The 18,286-nt window shown below is 44.0% G+C and overlaps 1 protein-coding gene across 1 annotated transcript in view; it reads left to right on the top strand.

Moving 5' to 3' along the window:
• BEND3 (BEN domain containing 3) overlaps nt 1-18,286 on the top strand; it is a 51,028-nt gene that overhangs the window by 9,647 nt on the left and 23,095 nt on the right. The window contains exons 2-3 of the mRNA XM_009451772.5: nt 7,131-7,178; nt 7,675-7,877. Of these exons, the coding sequence (XP_009450047.1) occupies nt 7,142-7,178; nt 7,675-7,877 (240 nt within the window). The 5' untranslated portion in view covers nt 7,131-7,141. The remainder of the gene's footprint in view (nt 1-7,130; nt 7,179-7,674; nt 7,878-18,286) is intronic.

Genomic DNA, 18,286 nt, shown 5'->3' with positions numbered 1-18,286 from the left:
ACAGTGGCGAGGACATCTCTGATCTAGCAGGGTAAAATCCGGAGTCAGCTGGCTGGAATTTGAACCTCCAGGTTGCAGGAAGCCCAAGTACTTCCCATTTCTGGGCCTGCCGCTTGTCCTGTGTGACTCCCCGGCCCACAGGCCTCTGGCAGCTCTGATTAGGCTCACGCTGCTGTCCCAAAAGACCTGGTCTGTCTGCTCTCTCCACAGCAACTGACTATTCAAAGAACTTGATAGAAAGGTACCCTGGGCCACTCCCAGCCGCCTATGGGTTCACTAGAGAATGTCCTTTTGGAAATCTATGGGCTGGACAGGGAAAAGGCCAGTGATCCTGATCAACTGCCCCCTGCTTAGAAGACCATGTCATCTCCCATCCCAGTTCTTTTTTTTTTTTTTTCTTTTTTGAGACAGAGTCTTTCTCTGTCTCCCAGACTGGAGTGCAGTGGCGCGATCTCGGCTCACTGCAACCTCTGTCTCCCAGGTTCAAGCGATTCTCCTGCCTCAGCCTCCGGAGTAGCTGGGACTACAGGTGGGTGCCTCCACGCCCAGCTAATTTTTGTATTTTTAGTAGAGACGGGGTTTCACCACGTTGGCCAGGATGGGCTCCATCTCTTGACCTCGTGATCCACCTGGCTTGGCCTCGAAAAATGCTGGGATTACGGGTGTGAGCCACTGCGCCCAGCCAACAGTGGACTTTTTAACCAAGTATCCTTTCGTGCTTGCTGATTTTTGTTCTGTGTGCATGTACAGTCAGCCCCGCCACATCTGCAGGTTCATCCAACTGCAGGTAGAAAATATTCCAGAAGCTGGAGCTGGACACAGTGGCTCACGCCTCTAATCCCAGCACTTTGGGAGGTCGAGGTGGGTGGATTGCTTGAGCCCCAGAGTTTGAGACCAGCTTGGGGAACGTAGGGAGGCCCATCTCTACAAAATAAAAAACTGTATGTGGTGTATGTGGTGGCGCATGCCTGTGGTCCCAGCTGCTTGGGAGGCTGAGGTGGGAGGATGGCTTGAGTCCAGGAGGTTAAGGCTGCAGTAAGACACGATCATACCACTGCACTGCAGCCTGGGTGACAGAACCCATCTTAAAAAAATAAAAAATCCAAAAGAAAAACCAGTAAAAAATTACACCATGAAAAAACTATACACTATAACCACTATTTATATACCACTTACATTGTATTATTATAAGTAATCTGGAGATGATTTAAAGTATACAGGAGGATGTACACAGGTTACATGCAAATATTATGCTATTTTTTATCAGGGACTTGAACATCTGTGGATTTGGGTGTCACTGGGAGTCTTGGAACCAACCCCCTGAGGATACTAAGGCATGACTATATTACCTGGTAAAAAATGGGGAAAAGCCACATTATGTATCTTCCCTCTTAAAATGAACTCTAAAAAGATGAAGTGTCCTGTAATGTGTAACTCTTTCCAGCCTATCTCTTTGTGATGTGGTTCTTCCTAAGCAGCAGTGGATGGTTCTCACTTCTCTGCCTTTTCCTTGCCTTTCTTCACAGCCTTTCTTCCTCCTCAGTGTCCCTTCCACTCAAGCCAGGTGCATGCTGGTATTCTGGATTCCAGCGTGAAGCATAGAAGTAGCCCTAAGCCCTGCAAGTTACTGGATTTATGTAGCCAATTTAAACAACGTATCCATTGTAATTTGATATTTGAGTGGCTAAAGCATCTTGTTATTTCTGAACATTTGGGATTATCCTCCTTTTTGTGCTTTTTGTAAACTGAAGGCTTTTCTGATGACCTTCTAATCTTTCCTCACCCACATGCCCTGAATGGAAGATTGAACACTGCCTATCTCTCTCTGTGCAGAAGGATAGAGACTAGTAGGCATTTAAATAAAATTATATATATTCCTGCGAGCTCTGCAACATTTAAAACCTTTCTGTACCAATGACAGTCATTTTGCCTGGGGCTTCCTAGGCTATTTGTTTAAGAAAAACACAGGAGCATTTTCACTTATTAAATTAACCACTGGAGATTGGTCTTGTTTGGGAGTTGCTCTCTCATGTCTTTGAAACCTGTGGCATTTTAACTCCAGGCAGCTGCAAGCTTCATGGGTCTCATAGGCACACATCTCCTTCTTTTGTTTAAACTTTCTCTTGGCTTGGTCAAGGGCTTCTCTCTTTTTCTTTTTTCTTTCTTTTTTGAGATGGAGTCTTGCTCTGTTGCCCAGGCTGGAGTGCAGTGGCACGATCTCGGCTCACTGCAGGCTCTGCCTCCTGGGTTCATGCCATTCTCCTGCCTCAGCCTCCCGAGTAGCTGGGACTATGGGCACCCGCCACCACGCCTGGCTAATTTTTTTTTGTTTTTTTTTTTTAAGTAGAGATGGGGTTTCACCGTGTTAGCCAGGATGGTCTCCATCTCCTGACCTCGTGATCCGCCCGCCTCCAAAGTGCTGGGGTTACAGGTGTGAGCCACCACGCCCGGCCTTCTCTTTTTTCTTTGTTTTTTCTTTCTTTCTTTCTTTCTTTTTTTGAGATGGAGTTTCGCTCTTGTTGCCCAGCCTGGCGTTGAATGGCGCGATCTCGGCTTCTCACAACTTCCGCCTCCTGGATTCAAGCGATTCTCCTGCCTCAGCCTCCTGAGTAGCTGGGATTACAGGCACGCGCCACCATGCCCAGCTAATTTTGTATTTTTAGTAGAGATGGGGTTTCTGCATGTTAGTCAGGCTGGTCTCCAACTCCCATCCTCAGGTGATCCGCCCGCCTTGGCCTCCCAAAGTCCTGGGATTACAGGCGTGTGCCACCGTGCCCGGCCTCTTTTTTCTTTTTCTTTTTTCCTAGGCTTAGCTCGGCTGTCTGAGGGACATAGAACAGACATCCCTTGGGGAGAAAGTTGATTTTGGGGAACGTGTGGATGTGTTGACTGTCCCATAATTTGAGGTTTGTGGTGGGAGGCATGAGAACGTTTTGAAAGTGAGAGAATGTCAGAATGAGAAGTTCTCCAGAGTCCAGGAGGCAAAGGGAATGCTCACAGCAGCCTTTAGGAGGTGGGTGCTGTGGTGGTTGGGTAGTTGTGGCAGCGCCTACGTAGCCTATAGTCAGGCAGGCGAGAGGAATGTCTGTGGCATGCTAGGCATCTGGGTGCTGGGTGTCCACCCAGGAGGAGCAGAGCTTGTGACCCTCATCTGGGCAGGTGACCAGGAAATGGAGGTAGCAGTGTGCTCCCCATCCCCTTTCTGCCCAGCTGTGACATTGTTGATGTGCTGTCCCTGCGCCAGCTGGGGATGCAGGGAGTAGCCTACACATCCCTCTTGTAGAAGCTTTTCTGTATTGGGTGGAGTCTGTTTCTACGCACGGAGCAGACTGACTTTCCAGAGTGCTAATGGAGGGGCAGAAGGAGATGTGGTTTCCTGGTGCTGTTGGACAGAGGGACTCAAATTTGGAAACAGGTCCATGGTTCATCAGAAGAAGCTTAACAAAAGAATGAAGACTCTATTATTTCCTCCCTGGCTGGCTGAGGGAAGGCACAGAAAGACTCGATTTGAAGCCAGGTTCTGCCACTCAGTGATGTGACACTGGAGGAGTTACCTGTCCTGGGTTTCTCTATTTGTTGAAATTGGAACTAAAATAGCTCAGGGTGAGGCACAGGCACACATGCAGTGGCCAGCCCAGTGCCTGGTGTGAAGTTGGTGGGCTGCAGATGTTACAGGGGATGCTCACCTCACTCCCCACTGCGCAAGCCAGGGGCAGGCGCGAGGTTTCCAGGCCTTGCAAATGGGAGATTCCCCAGCTTCTTAATGAGCGAAGCTGATTTGCTGGCCTGGAGGGAAGGGGCCCACCATGCTGTGTTCTGGGCTACTTCTGGGCTAACCTAGCATCTGTCACTAGTCTATAAATGGACACGGAAGTGTTTTCCAAAGCACAAGCACTCGGTGTCTTGAATGCCCAGGCAGCCGCACCAGCACCCCTTCCTCCCACCTCAGCTGCATGAGCCCTCTGGGGTTTCTGCCCACTGCAGGTGGCTGAGATGTGTGCTCTTCCTTCATCACTTTCTAGGGGCTCAAAATTCAGAGGCCAAATTGCCTGCTGTAGGGTCACATGGTGGTAGTTCAGAAAATAGCCTCCTTCCAACCCCACTGGAAACAAGGAAAAATAAAAAAACAGAAAATAGGCTTTCTGCTCACCAAGCCACATTCCCGGCAGGCTCCATGTGGCAGCCTGGACTCCAGCCCTGCGCTGCTCCCTATGTGATGGGCCTGCCAGAGACACATGGTTGGGCGAATATAATGGCAGATAAATAGACTGCCCTTCTCACCACCCATGGCCCTGTCTGCTGTGTTCTCTCATCGATGCCTGTTTTGTTTTGTTCTAGTATTTGCCCATCCTTTTAGTGCTTTCCACTTACCAGAATCTTTGACTCTTTGCAATTTTTCTTTCCCCATGACCCTTTTCCTCCCCAAATAAACCAACCGCTGTCTCCTCCCTCTCTGCCTTTTCTCTGCCAAATGTAATTTGTTTTGTAAAGTATGTCCGCCTCTGACAGCCATCGTTTCGCCCCATCTGTTCTGCATCTCAGAACTCCCCTTGATTGGCAGGAGTGGGTTATGTGACCATGGCAGTTTCCAAGGGCAGGGGCATTCAGGTGACCTGCAGTGTGTTTCCTTGAGAGGCCTCCTACCAGGCTGGGAATCCGGTCTTGAATTTCTGCCTGGCATTGTCCAGCCCTTCTAGCCACTCAGAGACACCCAGCTCAGATGATGGTGATCCAAAGTGAGGTGTAGTTCCTTGAAATACAGTGGAAGGAGTTGCTAAAATTTAACTCTGGTAAAATAGTTCTCGGACCCTTGAAGTTGACTTATTATTTGTTTTCTGTCAATATCACCCTGTGTGTAATGTTTTTTCAGGTAGGAGATGGCTTGGTGAGTAGGAATTATTTTCAGTTTCAAATCTCATTTTGGTTTTCATTCCTCTGAAAATTAGCAATACAGGGATGAAAAGAATTGTGCCTGTCTTGCACTATTGTGCACTGTTCTTGATCTAAAAATAGTGCTTCACATCATAAGCACTGTATGTGTTGCCATTATTAGTAACCTTTGCAGTGATGATTGTGCTCATGGATCACCCAGACACACTCTCCCTCTTGCTGCCATCCCCGCCCCATTCACCCGTCTAAAACAGGTACTGTATGTCAAACACACACCATTCTGTGGCTACTCCTTGAATGGTTCACTGAACATTTTAGGTGGCTTCATGCTTACAGAGTTTCTTTCTTTTTTTTTGAGACAGAGTCTCACTCTGTCACCCAGGCTAGGGTATAGTGGTGTGATCTTGGCTCACTGCAACCTCTGCCTCCCGGGTTCAAGCAGTTCTCCTGCCTCAGTCTCCCAAGTAGCTGGGACTATAGGCGTGTGCCACCATGCCCAGCTAATTTTTGTATTTTTAGTAGAGATGGGGTTTCACCATGTTGGCCAGGCTGGTGTTGAACTTCTGACCCCAGGTGATTCGCCCACCTCAGCCTCCCAAAGTGCTGGGATTACAGGCACGAGCCACCATTCCCGGCCAGAAATTTCTTAAGAGATACTTCTTGGTCCTGCTCTCCACTCATCCTCAACCAAAATGAGAACTCTGTGTTTGTAGTCAGCTTAATCAGTTGTGGGGATCACAACTCCCAAGTGTCAACATTAAAGATTGCAATGTATATTCTCCAAATGTTACTACCTTTGTATCTTGTACTATTTATGTACATGCTGTCATGGTATTCGGAGATATCAGAGACTTAGTGGTAATTTTGTTTGTTTTGTTTTAGTGGTGCTTTGCCTCATGGTGTCAGTTCCATTCCAGCTGAGGCAGGCAGGTTTTGCTTCAGACCCTGCAGCCTGGAACAGAGCACTGCCCCCCTTTCTAATGAAGCTTAGGCTGGGCACAATGGCTCACACCTCTAATCCCAGCACTTTGGGAGGCTGAGGTGGGCGGATCATGAGGTCAGGAGATCGAGACCATCCTGGCTAACACGATGAAACCCTGTCTCTACTAAAAATACAAAAAATTAGCCGGGAGTGGTGGCATATGCCTGTAGTCCCAGCTACTCGGGAGGCAGAGGCAGGAGAATCACTTGAACCCAGGAGGCGGAGGTTGCAGTGAGCCAAGATTGCGCCACTGCACTCCAGCCTGGTGACAAAGCAAGATTCCGTTTCATAAACAAATAAATGAAATAAAGTATTGTATTTAGCCCAGTAAGTCCAAAATATTATCATTTCAACATGTAATCAATATAAAGCAATTATTAGGGCTGGGTACGGTGGCTCAGATGTGTAATCCCAGCACTTTGGGAGGCCAAGGTGGAAGGATCGCTTGAGGAGTTCAAGAGCAGCCTGGTCAACATAGTGAAACCGCATCTCTACAAAAAAATTTTTTAATTAGCTGTGGGTGGCGGCATGTGGTACCTGTAGTCCTAGCCATTCCAGAGGCTGAGGCAGGAGGATTGCTAGAGCCCAGGAATCAGAGGCTGCAATGAGCCATGATAGTGCTACTGTACTCCAGCCACGGTGAAAAGAGTGAGACCTTTCCTCTAAAAAAAAAAAAAAAAGAATTACTAGTGAGATATTTTGCATTTCTGTTACTAAGTCTGAGATTTGGTGTGTATTTTACACTTATAGCACATCTCCATTGGACTAGCCACATTTTGAGTCCTTGGTAGCCAGGTGTGGCTAGTAGCCACCTTCAGGTCATGGGCAGCACAGTTCTCTTGACAACCGTAAGTCCTAAGATTTCAGGATCCATGGCCCCCATCCTTCAGCCTATTTGTTTTGTGGCTGGAATTTATAAGCATGGACTTAAAAGAGATAATTAAAATTGGGGTCTTTTTTAAGAGTTGATTTGTTCATGTAATGTTCCCATGGCTCAGTAAGTGGCTATCAGTGGATGGTGTAAGACACGTTCTGCTCACATAAAGTCTTGGAGAAGAGCTCCCAGCAGGGATGCACAAGGCCTGGCTGCTCCTGAGTGTCTGCAGACAAGATTAGGAGGACACATGCTTCCACAGTGCTGTGCTGCTCTGTTACCTAGAGCCGGGGTTGGGAGGGTAAGAGGATTTTCTGTGGGTAGAGAAAATTAAGAAATAAATCAAGCAATAAGTCAATACATTGTCTTTGTCTTTTTATTTAGCGGAATAGAAGATGAACTCAACTGAATTCACCGAAGATGTAGAAGAAGGTAAAAAAAAAAATGCCCTTTTTGAAAAATGTTTTCAACTGAATACTTTTGATCAGGTCATACATTCACATGGTCCAAAAATATACAAAGTTATATAGTGAAAAGTCCCCTTCACCCACACACTTGTTCCCCGGTTCCCATCCCCCTCCACCCACACACTTGTTATAAGCACCTTGTGTCGCTTTTTAAAAATTACTTTTTTAAAGCACAAAAAGATAATATTTTATGTCTCTCCTTTCACTGTCTTCCCCCCCAAAAAAAGATGTTTAAACCAATTTGAACTAAATGCTCTTGGAACATGGCTTTATTGTACAGCACTAGTGCGGTGAGATAAAGATTGCATTGTTGGAAAGCTCAGGTTTGTTACGACTAGACATCATTATCTCAGCACTGGTGTCAAAGGGCGGCCCACAGACACCCTGCTGCTCAGAGAACCCTGCTGATCTCTGAGCAGCCCTGGTTTTTCCCACTGAGCCCTATTTCTTCTCTGACACAGTTCTAAAAAGTATCACTGTGAAAGTGGAGACAGAGGCTGAAGATGCTGCTCTGGACTGCTCCGTGAATTCCAGGACTTCTGAGAAGCACTCTGTGGACAGCGTCCTCACTGCCCTGCAGGACTCCAGCAAACGAAAGCAGCTGGTCAGCGATGGCCTGCTAGACTCTGTCCCCGGCGTGAAGAGGAGGCGGCTGATCCCCGAGGTGAGGGCCTAGCTGCTGTCACTCTTTGCTTGGGCTCTAACCCTCTCTGATTCCATGCTGAATCTCCCTCTTGTTTTGGGCATCCTGGCAACTGCTGAACCCTTGGGCATGGGAAGGTTTCATTTAAGCTATCCCATCTCTGGCTTCAGTTTCTCGAAAGTGTCTGTCTTTAACTGGAATTCTTGTTTGTGTTTGGATTCCTGGTGGGTAAAGGGAGCCTTCACATTGCAGCTGCTTTTGTGTTATTTTGCTGTGCTTTGTGGGGGAAAGCAGGAGCTTGCTGATAGTGAGGACGGTTAACGTAAGCCTACCACACTTGACATAGTAGCTGATTCTTGCAAAAGTGGGGCATTAGCTGGAGGTCAGGTCTTTTCCTAAATTAAATCTATCATTCACTTATTTAAATAGAGACTGGATCTCACTATGTTGCCCAGGCTGGTCTTGAACTTCTGGCCTCAAGTGATCCTCCTGACTTGGCCTCCCAAAGTGCTGGGATTACAGGCGTGAGCCATAGTGCACAGCCAACTCTTTGTTTAATTGGTTTGTTTTAACTCTCCCCTGTTGGATGTTAGGGCAGATCCAAACAAATTAGGAAGTCATACATTTTAGGGATTTGGTTAGGCTTTAATTTGCATAATGATGAGACTAAGATTTTAACCAAGATTTAAATATACATGTTTATAGTGAGGACCTACATTCCACATCATGGAACATTGAGTGATAGGTTTGTTGGGTCTTTTTTTTTTTTTTTTTTTTTGAGACGGAGTTTTGCTGTTCTTGCCCAGGCTGGAGTGCAGTGGCTCAATCTCAGCTCACAGCAACCTCTGCCTCCTAGGTTCAAGCGATTCTCCTACCTCAGCCTCCCGAGAAGCTGAGATTACAGGCATGCGCCACCACGCCCAGCTAATTTTGTATTTTTAGTAGATACAGGGGTTCTCCATGTTGGCCAAGCTGGTCTTGAACTCCCGACCTCAGGTGATCTGCCTGCCTTGGCCTCCCAAAGTGCTGGGATTACAGGTGTGAGCCACTGTGCCTGGCCATGAGTGATACTTTTATTTACTATTTTATTTATTCAGGGGTTTTTTTTTCTAACTCTTTATTCTGGTCTGAATGGCTTTTCTTTTTTAAACAACTTGTTTCTCTAATTTATTTGGGCTTTAATTTTTTTTTTCATCTTTGAGACAGAGTTTCACTCTTGTTGCCCAGGCTGGAGTGCAATGGCGCGATCTTGGCTTACCGCAACCTCCGCCTCCTGGGTTCAAGCAATTCTCCTGCCTCAGCCTCCCAAGTAGCTGGGATTATAAGCGTGTGCCACCACGCCCGGCTAGTTTTTGTATTTTTAGTAGAGACAGGGTTTCTTCATGTTGGTCAGGCTGGTCTCAATCTTCTGACCTCAGGTGATCCGCCTGCCTCAGCCTCCCAAAGTGCTCGGATTACAGGTGTGAGCCACTGCATCAGGCCCAAAACAACTTTATTAAGATATAATTCACATACTATACCTTTCACCAATTTAAGTTATATAATTTAATGTTTTTGTTTGTTTGTTTGTTTTTGTCTGAGACAGGGTCTCGCTCTGTCGCCCAGGCTGGAATGCAGTGGCGCAATCTCAGCTCACTGCAACATCTGCAGTGTTGGTCCAGGCTGGTCTCAAACTCCAGACCTCAAGTGGTCTGCCTGTCTTGGCCTCCCAAAGTGCTGGGATTACAAGCGTGAGCCACCGCGCTCAGCCCTAGTTTAATGGTTTTTAGTATATTCCCAGAGTTATGCTATTTTAGGACATTTTTATAACCTTACAAAGAGTCCCTGCCCATTAGCAGTAGCTCCTCATTCCCTACTTTTCCAGCTACTGACAATCACTAATGTACTTTCTAAGGATTTGCCTATTGTGGGCATTTCATTTTTATTTTTAATTGATTGATTGATTGATGGATGGATGGAGTCTCGCTGTGTGGCCCAGGCTTGGAGTGCAGTGTCATGAGCTCAGCTCACTGCAGCCTCTGTCTCCTTGTTCAAGCGATTCTCCTGCCTCAGCCTCCCGAGTAGCTGGGATTACAGGTGGGCACCACCACGCCTGGCTAATTTTTGTATTTTTAGTAGAGACAGGGTTTCACTATGTTGGCCAGGCTGGTCTCAAACTCCTGACCTCACGTAATTCACTCACCTCGGCCTTCCAGATTGCTGGGATTACAGGCGTGAGTCACTATGCCCGGCCAATTCTAGGCATTTCATGTAATGTAATCATATGTTCTATGGCCATATGTGTCTGGCTTCTTAGCATAATGTTTTCAAGGTTCATCATCTATGTATCAGTACTTCATTTCTTTTTGTTTTAACAGACTTTATTTTATAGAGCAGTTTTAGGTTTATAGAAAAATTGAGCAAAAGAGACAGATTTCCCATATACTTCCTTACCCCTGCATGTTTATAACCTCCCCCATTGTCAACATTGTATACCAGATTGATGCATTTATTACAACTGATGATCCCCCATTGACACATTATTGCCCAAAGTCAGTAGTTTACATTAGGGCTCACTCTTGCTATTGTATAGTCTGTGGGTTTGGACAAATGTATATACCATTTGTAGTATCATACAGAGTAGTTTTGCTGTCCTAAAAATCTGTTATGCTCTATCTGTTCATCCTTCACTCCCACATAACCCCCAGCAACCACTGATCTCTTTACCATCTCCATACTTTTATCTTTTCCAGAATGTCGTGAAGTTGGAATCATACAATGTGTAGCCTTTTTAGATTGGTTTATTATACTTAGCAATATGCATTTGAGTTTCCTCCATGTCTTTTCATGGCTTAATAGCTCATTTTCTTTTAGCAGTGAATCATATTCTATTGCTTGGATGTACCAGAGTTTATTTATTCATTTACCTACTAAAGGACATCTTGGATGCTTCCAAGTTTTGGCAATTATGAATAATGCTGCTATAAACATCCATGTATAGGTTTTCATGTGGACATAAGTTTTCAGCTCCTTTGGATAAACACCGAGGAGTGTGATTATGTTTAGTTTGGTAAAAAACTACCAAACTGCCTTCCAAAGTGGCTGGACCATTTTACAGTCCCACTAACAAGTTCCTCTTGCTCCACATCCTTGAAAGCATTTGCTGTTGTCAGTGTTCTGGATTTTGACCATTCTAATAGGTATGTGGTAGTATCTTGGTTTTTTTCTTTGTTTAGTTTAAAAAAAAAATTTTTTTTTTGCAGAGATGAGGGTGGTCTCACTATGTTGCCCAGGCTATTCTTGACCTCCTGGCCTCAAGCGATCCTCTTGCCTCAGCCTCCCAAAGTGTTGGGATTACAGGCATGAGCCACTGTGCCCAGCGGTTGTGTTTTTGTTTATGTTATTGTTGTTGTTTGAGACAGGGTCTCTCTGTTGCCAGGGTGGAGTGCAAAAGCAGTGGCACAGCTAGGTGTGGTGGTTTAACACCTGTAATCCTTGCATCTTGGGAAGCTGAGGCAGGTGGATTGCTTGAGTCCAGGAGTTCCAGATCAGCCTGGGCAATATGGCAAAACCTTGTCTCTACAAAAAATACAAAAAAATTATCCAGGCGTGGTGGCACACACCTGTAGTCCCAGCTACTCGGGAGGCTGCGGTGGGAGGATCGCCTGAGCCTGGGAGGTCGGGGCTGCCGTGAACCATGGTTGTGTCACTGCACTCCAGTCTGGGTGACAGAGTGAGACCCTGTCTCAAAAAAAAAAAAAAAAAAAGCAGTGACATAGTCAGCTCACTGTAATCTCAAACTCCTGGGCTCAAGGGATCCTCCTCTTTCAGACTCCCAAGTTGCTGGGACTACAGGCATGGCAGCACCATGCCTGGCTAACTTTTAAAGTTTTTGTAGAGATGGAGTTTGTTGTTCGTTTTATTTATTTATTTATTTATTTATTTATTTACTTATGAGATGGAGTTTTGCTCTTGTTGCCCAGGCTGAAGTGCAATGGCGCGATCTCAGCTCACTACAACCTCTGCCTGCTGGGTTCAAGCGATTCTCCTGCCTCAGCCTCCCGAGTAGCTGGAATTACAGGCACGCACCACCACGCCCAGCTAATTTTGTATTTTAAGCAGAGACGGGGTTTCTCTATGTTGGTCAGGCTGGTCTCGAGCTCCCAACTTCAGGTGATCCACCCCCCTCAGCCTCCAAAGTGCTGGGATTACAGGCGTGAGCCACCACGCCCGGCTGTTGTTCTCTTAATTTGTGCTTCCCTGACAACATATGATGTGGAGAATCTTTTTATATGCTTATCTGCCAGCAGTATAGCTTTTTTGGTGAAGTGGCTATTAAGATTTTTGGCCCATTTTAATTTTTATTTTATAGAGATAGCATCTTGCTATGTTGCCCAGGCTGGTCTCGAGCTCCTCGGCTCAAGTAACCCTTTGGCCTGAAGCCTTCGAAAGTGCCGGGATTACAGGCTTGAGCCACCACACCTGGCTGGCCCATTTTAAAATTGGGTTTTGTTTTTATTGTTGAATTTTAAGAGTTCTTCATATATTTTGATTAACAGTCCTGTATTTTGATTAATAGTCCTTTATCAGGTATGTCTTTTGCAAATATTTTCTCCCAGCCTGTGGCTTGCCTTTCATTCTTTTGACAGTATCTTGTAGAGCAGAAATGTTTACTTTTAATGAAGTCCACTTTATTAATTCTTTCATAGACTGTGGCTTTGGTATCATATCTAAAAAGTTACTGCCAAACCCAAGGTCATCTATGTTTTCTCTGATGTTATCTTCTAGGTGTTTTATAGTTTTTCATTTTACATTTAGGTTTGTGATCCCTTTTGAGTTGATTTTTGTAAAGGGTGTAAGGACTATGTCTAGATTGACATATTTGCATGTGGATGTCCATTTTGGTCCAGTAAAATATGTTGAAAAGACTGTCTGTGTTCCATTGTATTGCTTCCGTTGACTGTCTTTATGCAGTTCTACTTCTGGGCTCTCTATTCTGTTCTATTGATCTATTTGTTTATTCTTGCCCCAGTACCACCCTGTCTTGATTACTGTAGCTTTATGGTAAATGTTGCAGTCAGGTAGTATCAGTCTTTTAACTGTGTTCTTTTCTTTTTTTTTTTTTTTGAGATGGAGTCTTGCTCTGTCGCCCAGGCTGGAGTGCAGTGGCGCGATCTTGGCTCACTGCAAGCTCCGCCTCCCGGGTTCACACCATTCTCCTGCCTCAGCCTCCTGAGTAGCTGGGACTACAGGCACCTGCCACCACGCCCGGCTAATTTTTTTGTATTTTTAGTAGAGACGGGGTTTCACCGTATTAGCCAGGATGGTCTCGATCTCCTGACCTCATGATCCACCCTCCTCAGCCTCCCAAAGTGCTGGGATTACAGGCAACTGTGTTCTTTTCTTTCACTATTGTGTTGGCTATTCTGGGCTTTTGTCTGTCCATATAAATTTTAGAATTAGTTTATTGATATCAGCAAAATAGCTTGCTGGGATTTTGATTGGGATCATATTGAATCTATAGGTCAAAGTGGGAAGAACTGACATCTCGAAAATACTGAGTCTGCCTCTTTATGAGCATGGAATGTCTCTCCATTTATTTAATTTTTTAATTACTTTCATCAGTTTTGTACTTTCCGTCATATACATCTTGTATACATATGTATTTTGTTAGGTTTATAACTTAAGTATTTCATGTTTTTGGAGTCCTGATATAAATGGTATTGTGTTTTTAATTTTAAATTCTACTTGTTTATTGCTGGTGTATAGGAAATAAAATTGACTTTTGTATAGTAACCTTGTATACTACAACCTTCCTATAATTGCTTTATTAGTTCCAGTTGTTTTTTGGATTCTTTTGGATGTTCTACATAGACAATCATGTCATGTGCAAGAAAAGACAGTTTTATTTCTTCCTTCCCGATCAGTATACCTTTTATTTCATTTTCTTTTCTTATTGCATTACCTAAGACCTTCAGTACAATATTGAAAAGGAATGAGGAGAGGGAGACATCCTTGCTTTGTGCCTGATCTTCATGGGAAACCTTCTGATTTCTCACCATTAAGTACAATGTTAGCTGTGGGATTTTTGTAGGTGTTCTTTTTCAAGTTGAGAAAGTTTCCCTCTAGTCCTAATTTACTGAGAGTTTTTGTTATGAATGGTGTGGGATTTTGTGAAGTGCTTTTTCTGCATTTATTGACATGATCATGTGATTTTTCTTCTTTACCCTGTTGCTGTGGTGGATTTCATTAACTGATTTTTAAATGATGAACCCCTTTGCATGTCTAGGATAAATCTAAGTTGGTCATGGTGTATAAAATCTTTTTTTTTTTTTTTTTGAGACAGAGTCTCACTATCTCCTAGGCTGGAGTGCAGTGGTGTGATCTCGGCTTACTGCAAGCTCCGCCTCCCGGGTTCAAGCAATTCTCCTGCCTCAGCCTCCCGAGTAGCTGAGACTACAGGCACCTGCCACTACACCCAGCTAATGTTTTCTGTTTTAGTAGAGATGGGGTTTCAACATGTTGCCCAGGCTGGTCCCCAACTCCTGAGCTCAGGCAGTCCGCCCACCTCTGCCTCCCAAAGTGCTAGGATTACAGGCGTGAGCCACCATGCCTGGCCTCAGTTTTTTTTAACGTGAGGCTGGCCACGTGGGAGACAGAATTACGACTCAAATCAGTCTCCTGCTAATGTTTTATTGAGGGTTTTTCATCTGTGTTCATGAGAAATATTGGTCTGTAGCTTTTTTTCTTGTAATGTCTTTGTCTGGTTTTGGTATTAAGGTAATGCTGGCCTCATAGAATGAGTTAGGAAGTAGTTTCTCTACTTCTGTTTTCTGAGACTGTAGAGAAATTGTATCATTTTTCCCTTAAATGTTTGGTAAAATTCACCTTTGAACCCATTTGGGCCTGGTACTTTGTGTTTTGGAAGGCTATTTGTTACTGATTCAATTTCTTTAATAGATATAGCCCTATTTGGAATGTCTCTTCTTCCATGAGTTCTAGAAGATTGTGTCTTTTAAGGAATTAGTCTCTTTCCTCTAGGTTATCAAATTTGTGGACATAGAGTTGGTCATAGTGTTCCTTTATCATTCTTTCAATGTCCATGGGGCCTGTAGTGGGATCTCTCATTTCTGATATTACTAATTTGTGTCCTCTTTCTCTCTCTAACTTAGCCTGCTAGAGGCATATGGATTTTACTGATCTTTTCAGAGAAACAGATTTTGGTTTCATTGATTTTTTTAATCTATTGATTTCCCGTTTGTAATTTCATTGATTTCTACACTAATTTGTTTTATTTCTTTTCTTCTGCTTACTTTGGATTTAATTTGCTTTTCTGTTTTTCTCGGGTAAAAGCTTAGATGATTTTTAGATCTTTTCTATTATATGCCTTCAATACTATATATTTTCCTCTAACTACTCTTTTTGCTGCATTTCACAAATTTTGGTAAATTGAGTTTTCATTTTCTTTTTTTTTTTTCGAGATGGAGTATCACTCTGTTGCCCAGGCAGGAGTGCAGTGGTGCGATCTTGGCTCACTATAACCTCTGCCTTCCGGGTTCAAGCAATTATCCTGCCTCAGCCTACTGAGTAGCTGGGATTATAGGTGCCCACGACCATGCTCGGCTAATTTTTGTATTTTTAGTAGAGACGGGGTTTTGCCATGTTGACCAGGCTGATCTCGAGCTACTGACCTCAGGTGATCCACTGCCTCTGCCTTCCAAAGTGCTGGGATTACAGGCATGAGCCACTGCGCCTGGCCTAATTTTATCTTTTTTTTAGCATGTTAATTATACTTTTTTCTTAAATATTTTTTTCTTTTTTTTAATTGTTGCCCTAAAGTTTGCAACATATATTTACAACTAGTCCAAGTATATGTTCAAATAACCTACCACTTCAGAAGTGGTGTGAGTACCTTATAATAACAAAAGAGTCCAAATTCCTCCCTCTTCTCCCTTGTCTTATTGCTGTCACTCATTTATATATAAGTGCGTGCACACGCGCGTGCACACACACAAGCATATATAGTTGACTACATTGTTGCTATTATTATTTTGAACAAAGAGTTGTCAGATCAGAGTAAGAAAAATAAAGTTTTTATTTTACCTTCAGTTATTCCTTCCCTGATGCACTTTCTTTCTTTATGTAGATTCATGTTTCTGACATTTTCTTTCTCTCTGAAGAAATCCTTTGAACATTTCTGGCAACAAACTCCCTAATTTATTTTATTTATTTATTTGAGACAGAGTCTTGCTCTGTCGCCCAGGCTGGAGTGCAGTGGTGCGATCTTGGCTCAGTGCGACCTCCACTTCCGAGGTTCAAGTGATTCTCGTGCCTCAGCCTCCCCAGAAGCTGGAATTACAGGCACATGCTACCAAACCCAGCTAAGTTTTGTATTTTTAGTAGAGACAGGGTTTCTCCATGTTGGCCAGGATGGTCTTGAACTCCTGACCTCAAGCAATCTGTCTGCCTTGGCCTCCCAAAGTGCTGGGATTACAAACATAAGCCAGTGCACCTGGCCTCTGTAGTATAATTTAAAATCAGGTAATGTGATTCCTTCAATTTTGTTCTAGGATAGCTTTGGATATTCTGGCTCTTTGGTGGTTCCATATAAATTTTAGGATTATTTTTTCTATTTTTGTGAAGAATATCATTGGAATTTTGATAGGGAGTGTAGTAAATCTGTAGTTGGTGGCCAGGCGCAGTGGCTCACGCCTGTAATCCCAGCACTTTGGGAGGCTGAGGTGAGTGAATCATTTGAGGTCAGGAGTTCGAGACCAGCCTGGCCAACATGGTGAAACCCCATCTCTACTAAAAATACAAAAATTAGCCGTGCACAATTGTGCGTGCCTCTTATCCCAGCTACTCAGGAGGCTGAGGCAGGAGAATCACTTGAACATGGGAGGCAGAGGTTGCAGTGAGCCAAGATCATGCCCTTGCGCTTTAGCCTGGGCGACAGAGCGAGACTCTGTCTCGAAAAAAAAAATCCTTTTTTCTTTTTCGAGACAGCGTCTCGCTCTGTCGCCCAGGCTGGAGTGCAGTGGCACGATCTTGGCTCACTGCAAGCTCCGCCTCCTGGGTTCACACCATTCTCCTGCCTCAGCCTCCCGAGTAGCTGGGACTACAGGCGCCCGTCACCATGCTGGGCTAATTTTGTTTTTGTATTTTTAGTAGCGATGGGGTTTCACCATGTTAGCCAGGATGGTCTCAATTTCCTGACGTCGTGATCCGCCTGCCTTGGCCTCCCAAAGTGCTGGGATTACAGGCGTGAGAAAAAAAATAAAATCTTTAGTTGGCTTTTGGTAGCATGGATAATATTTCACTTTAACAATATTGATTTTTCGAATCACGAATGTGGAATATCATTCCTTTTCTTGTGTCTTCTTCAATTTCTCACATGAATGTTTTAAACGTTTTCATTGTAGAGATATTTCACTTTTTTTTTTTTTGAGACGGAGTCTCACTCTTTTGCCCAGGCTGGAGTGCAATGGGGCGATCTCGGCAACTTCACCTCCTGGGTTCAAGTGATTCTCCTGCCTCAGCCTCCCAAGTAGCTGGGATTACAGGCACCCACCATCACGCCCAGCTAATTTTTGTATTTTTAGTAGAGACTGGGTTTCGCCATGTTGACCAGGCTGGTCTCCAGATCCTGACCTCAGATGATCCACCTGTGGTACGTGGTAAGATTATAGGCGTGAGCCACCGCGCCTGGCCGAGATCTTTCACTTCTTTGGTTAAATTAATTCTTAGATACTTTATTTTTATTTGTAGCTATCGTAAATTATATTACTTTCTTGATTTCTTTTTCAGATTGTTCACTTTTGGCACATAGAAATACTCCTGGTTTTTGTATGTTGTTTTTGTATCCTGCAGTTTTACTGCATTTGATTGTCAGTCCCCTTCCTTGCTTGCACAGTTTCTAAGGAGAATGTAGGTGTAATTCTTATCTTTGCTCCTCTATAGGTAAAGTGTTTTGTTCCCCACCTTACTTCTTTCAGGATTTTTTTTAATCTTTGATTTTCTATAGTTTGAAAACAGTATGCCTAGGTATAGTGGATTTTTTTGTTTTGTTTTTCGTGTATCATGTTTGCTATTCTCTGAACCTCTTAGATCTGTGGTTTGGTATCTTACCTTAATTTAGGGAAATTCTCAGTCATTGTGGTTTCAAATATTTCTTCTGTTCCTTTTTCTCTTTCCATGTATTCCCATGGTGTATATGTAACACCCTAACACCTTTTGTAGTTATCCCACAGTTCTTGGGCAGTCTGTTCAAATTTTCCATTCCTTTTTCTCTTTGCTTTTCTGTTTTTGAGGTATTTATTAAGATATCCTCAAATGCAGAGATTCTTTTTTCAGCCGTGTCCAGCCTACCAAAAAACCCATCAAAAGGATTCTTTTATCTGGGTGTGGTGGCACATGCCTATAGTCCTAGCTAGCTACTTAGGAGGCTGAGG

Source organism: Pan troglodytes, chromosome 5, assembly GCF_028858775.2.
Source record: "Pan troglodytes isolate AG18354 chromosome 5, NHGRI_mPanTro3-v2.0_pri, whole genome shotgun sequence".
In the NCBI taxonomy this organism is placed as follows: Eukaryota; Metazoa; Chordata; class Mammalia; order Primates; family Hominidae; genus Pan; species Pan troglodytes.
This window is presented reverse-complemented; position numbering and strand designations above follow the sequence as displayed.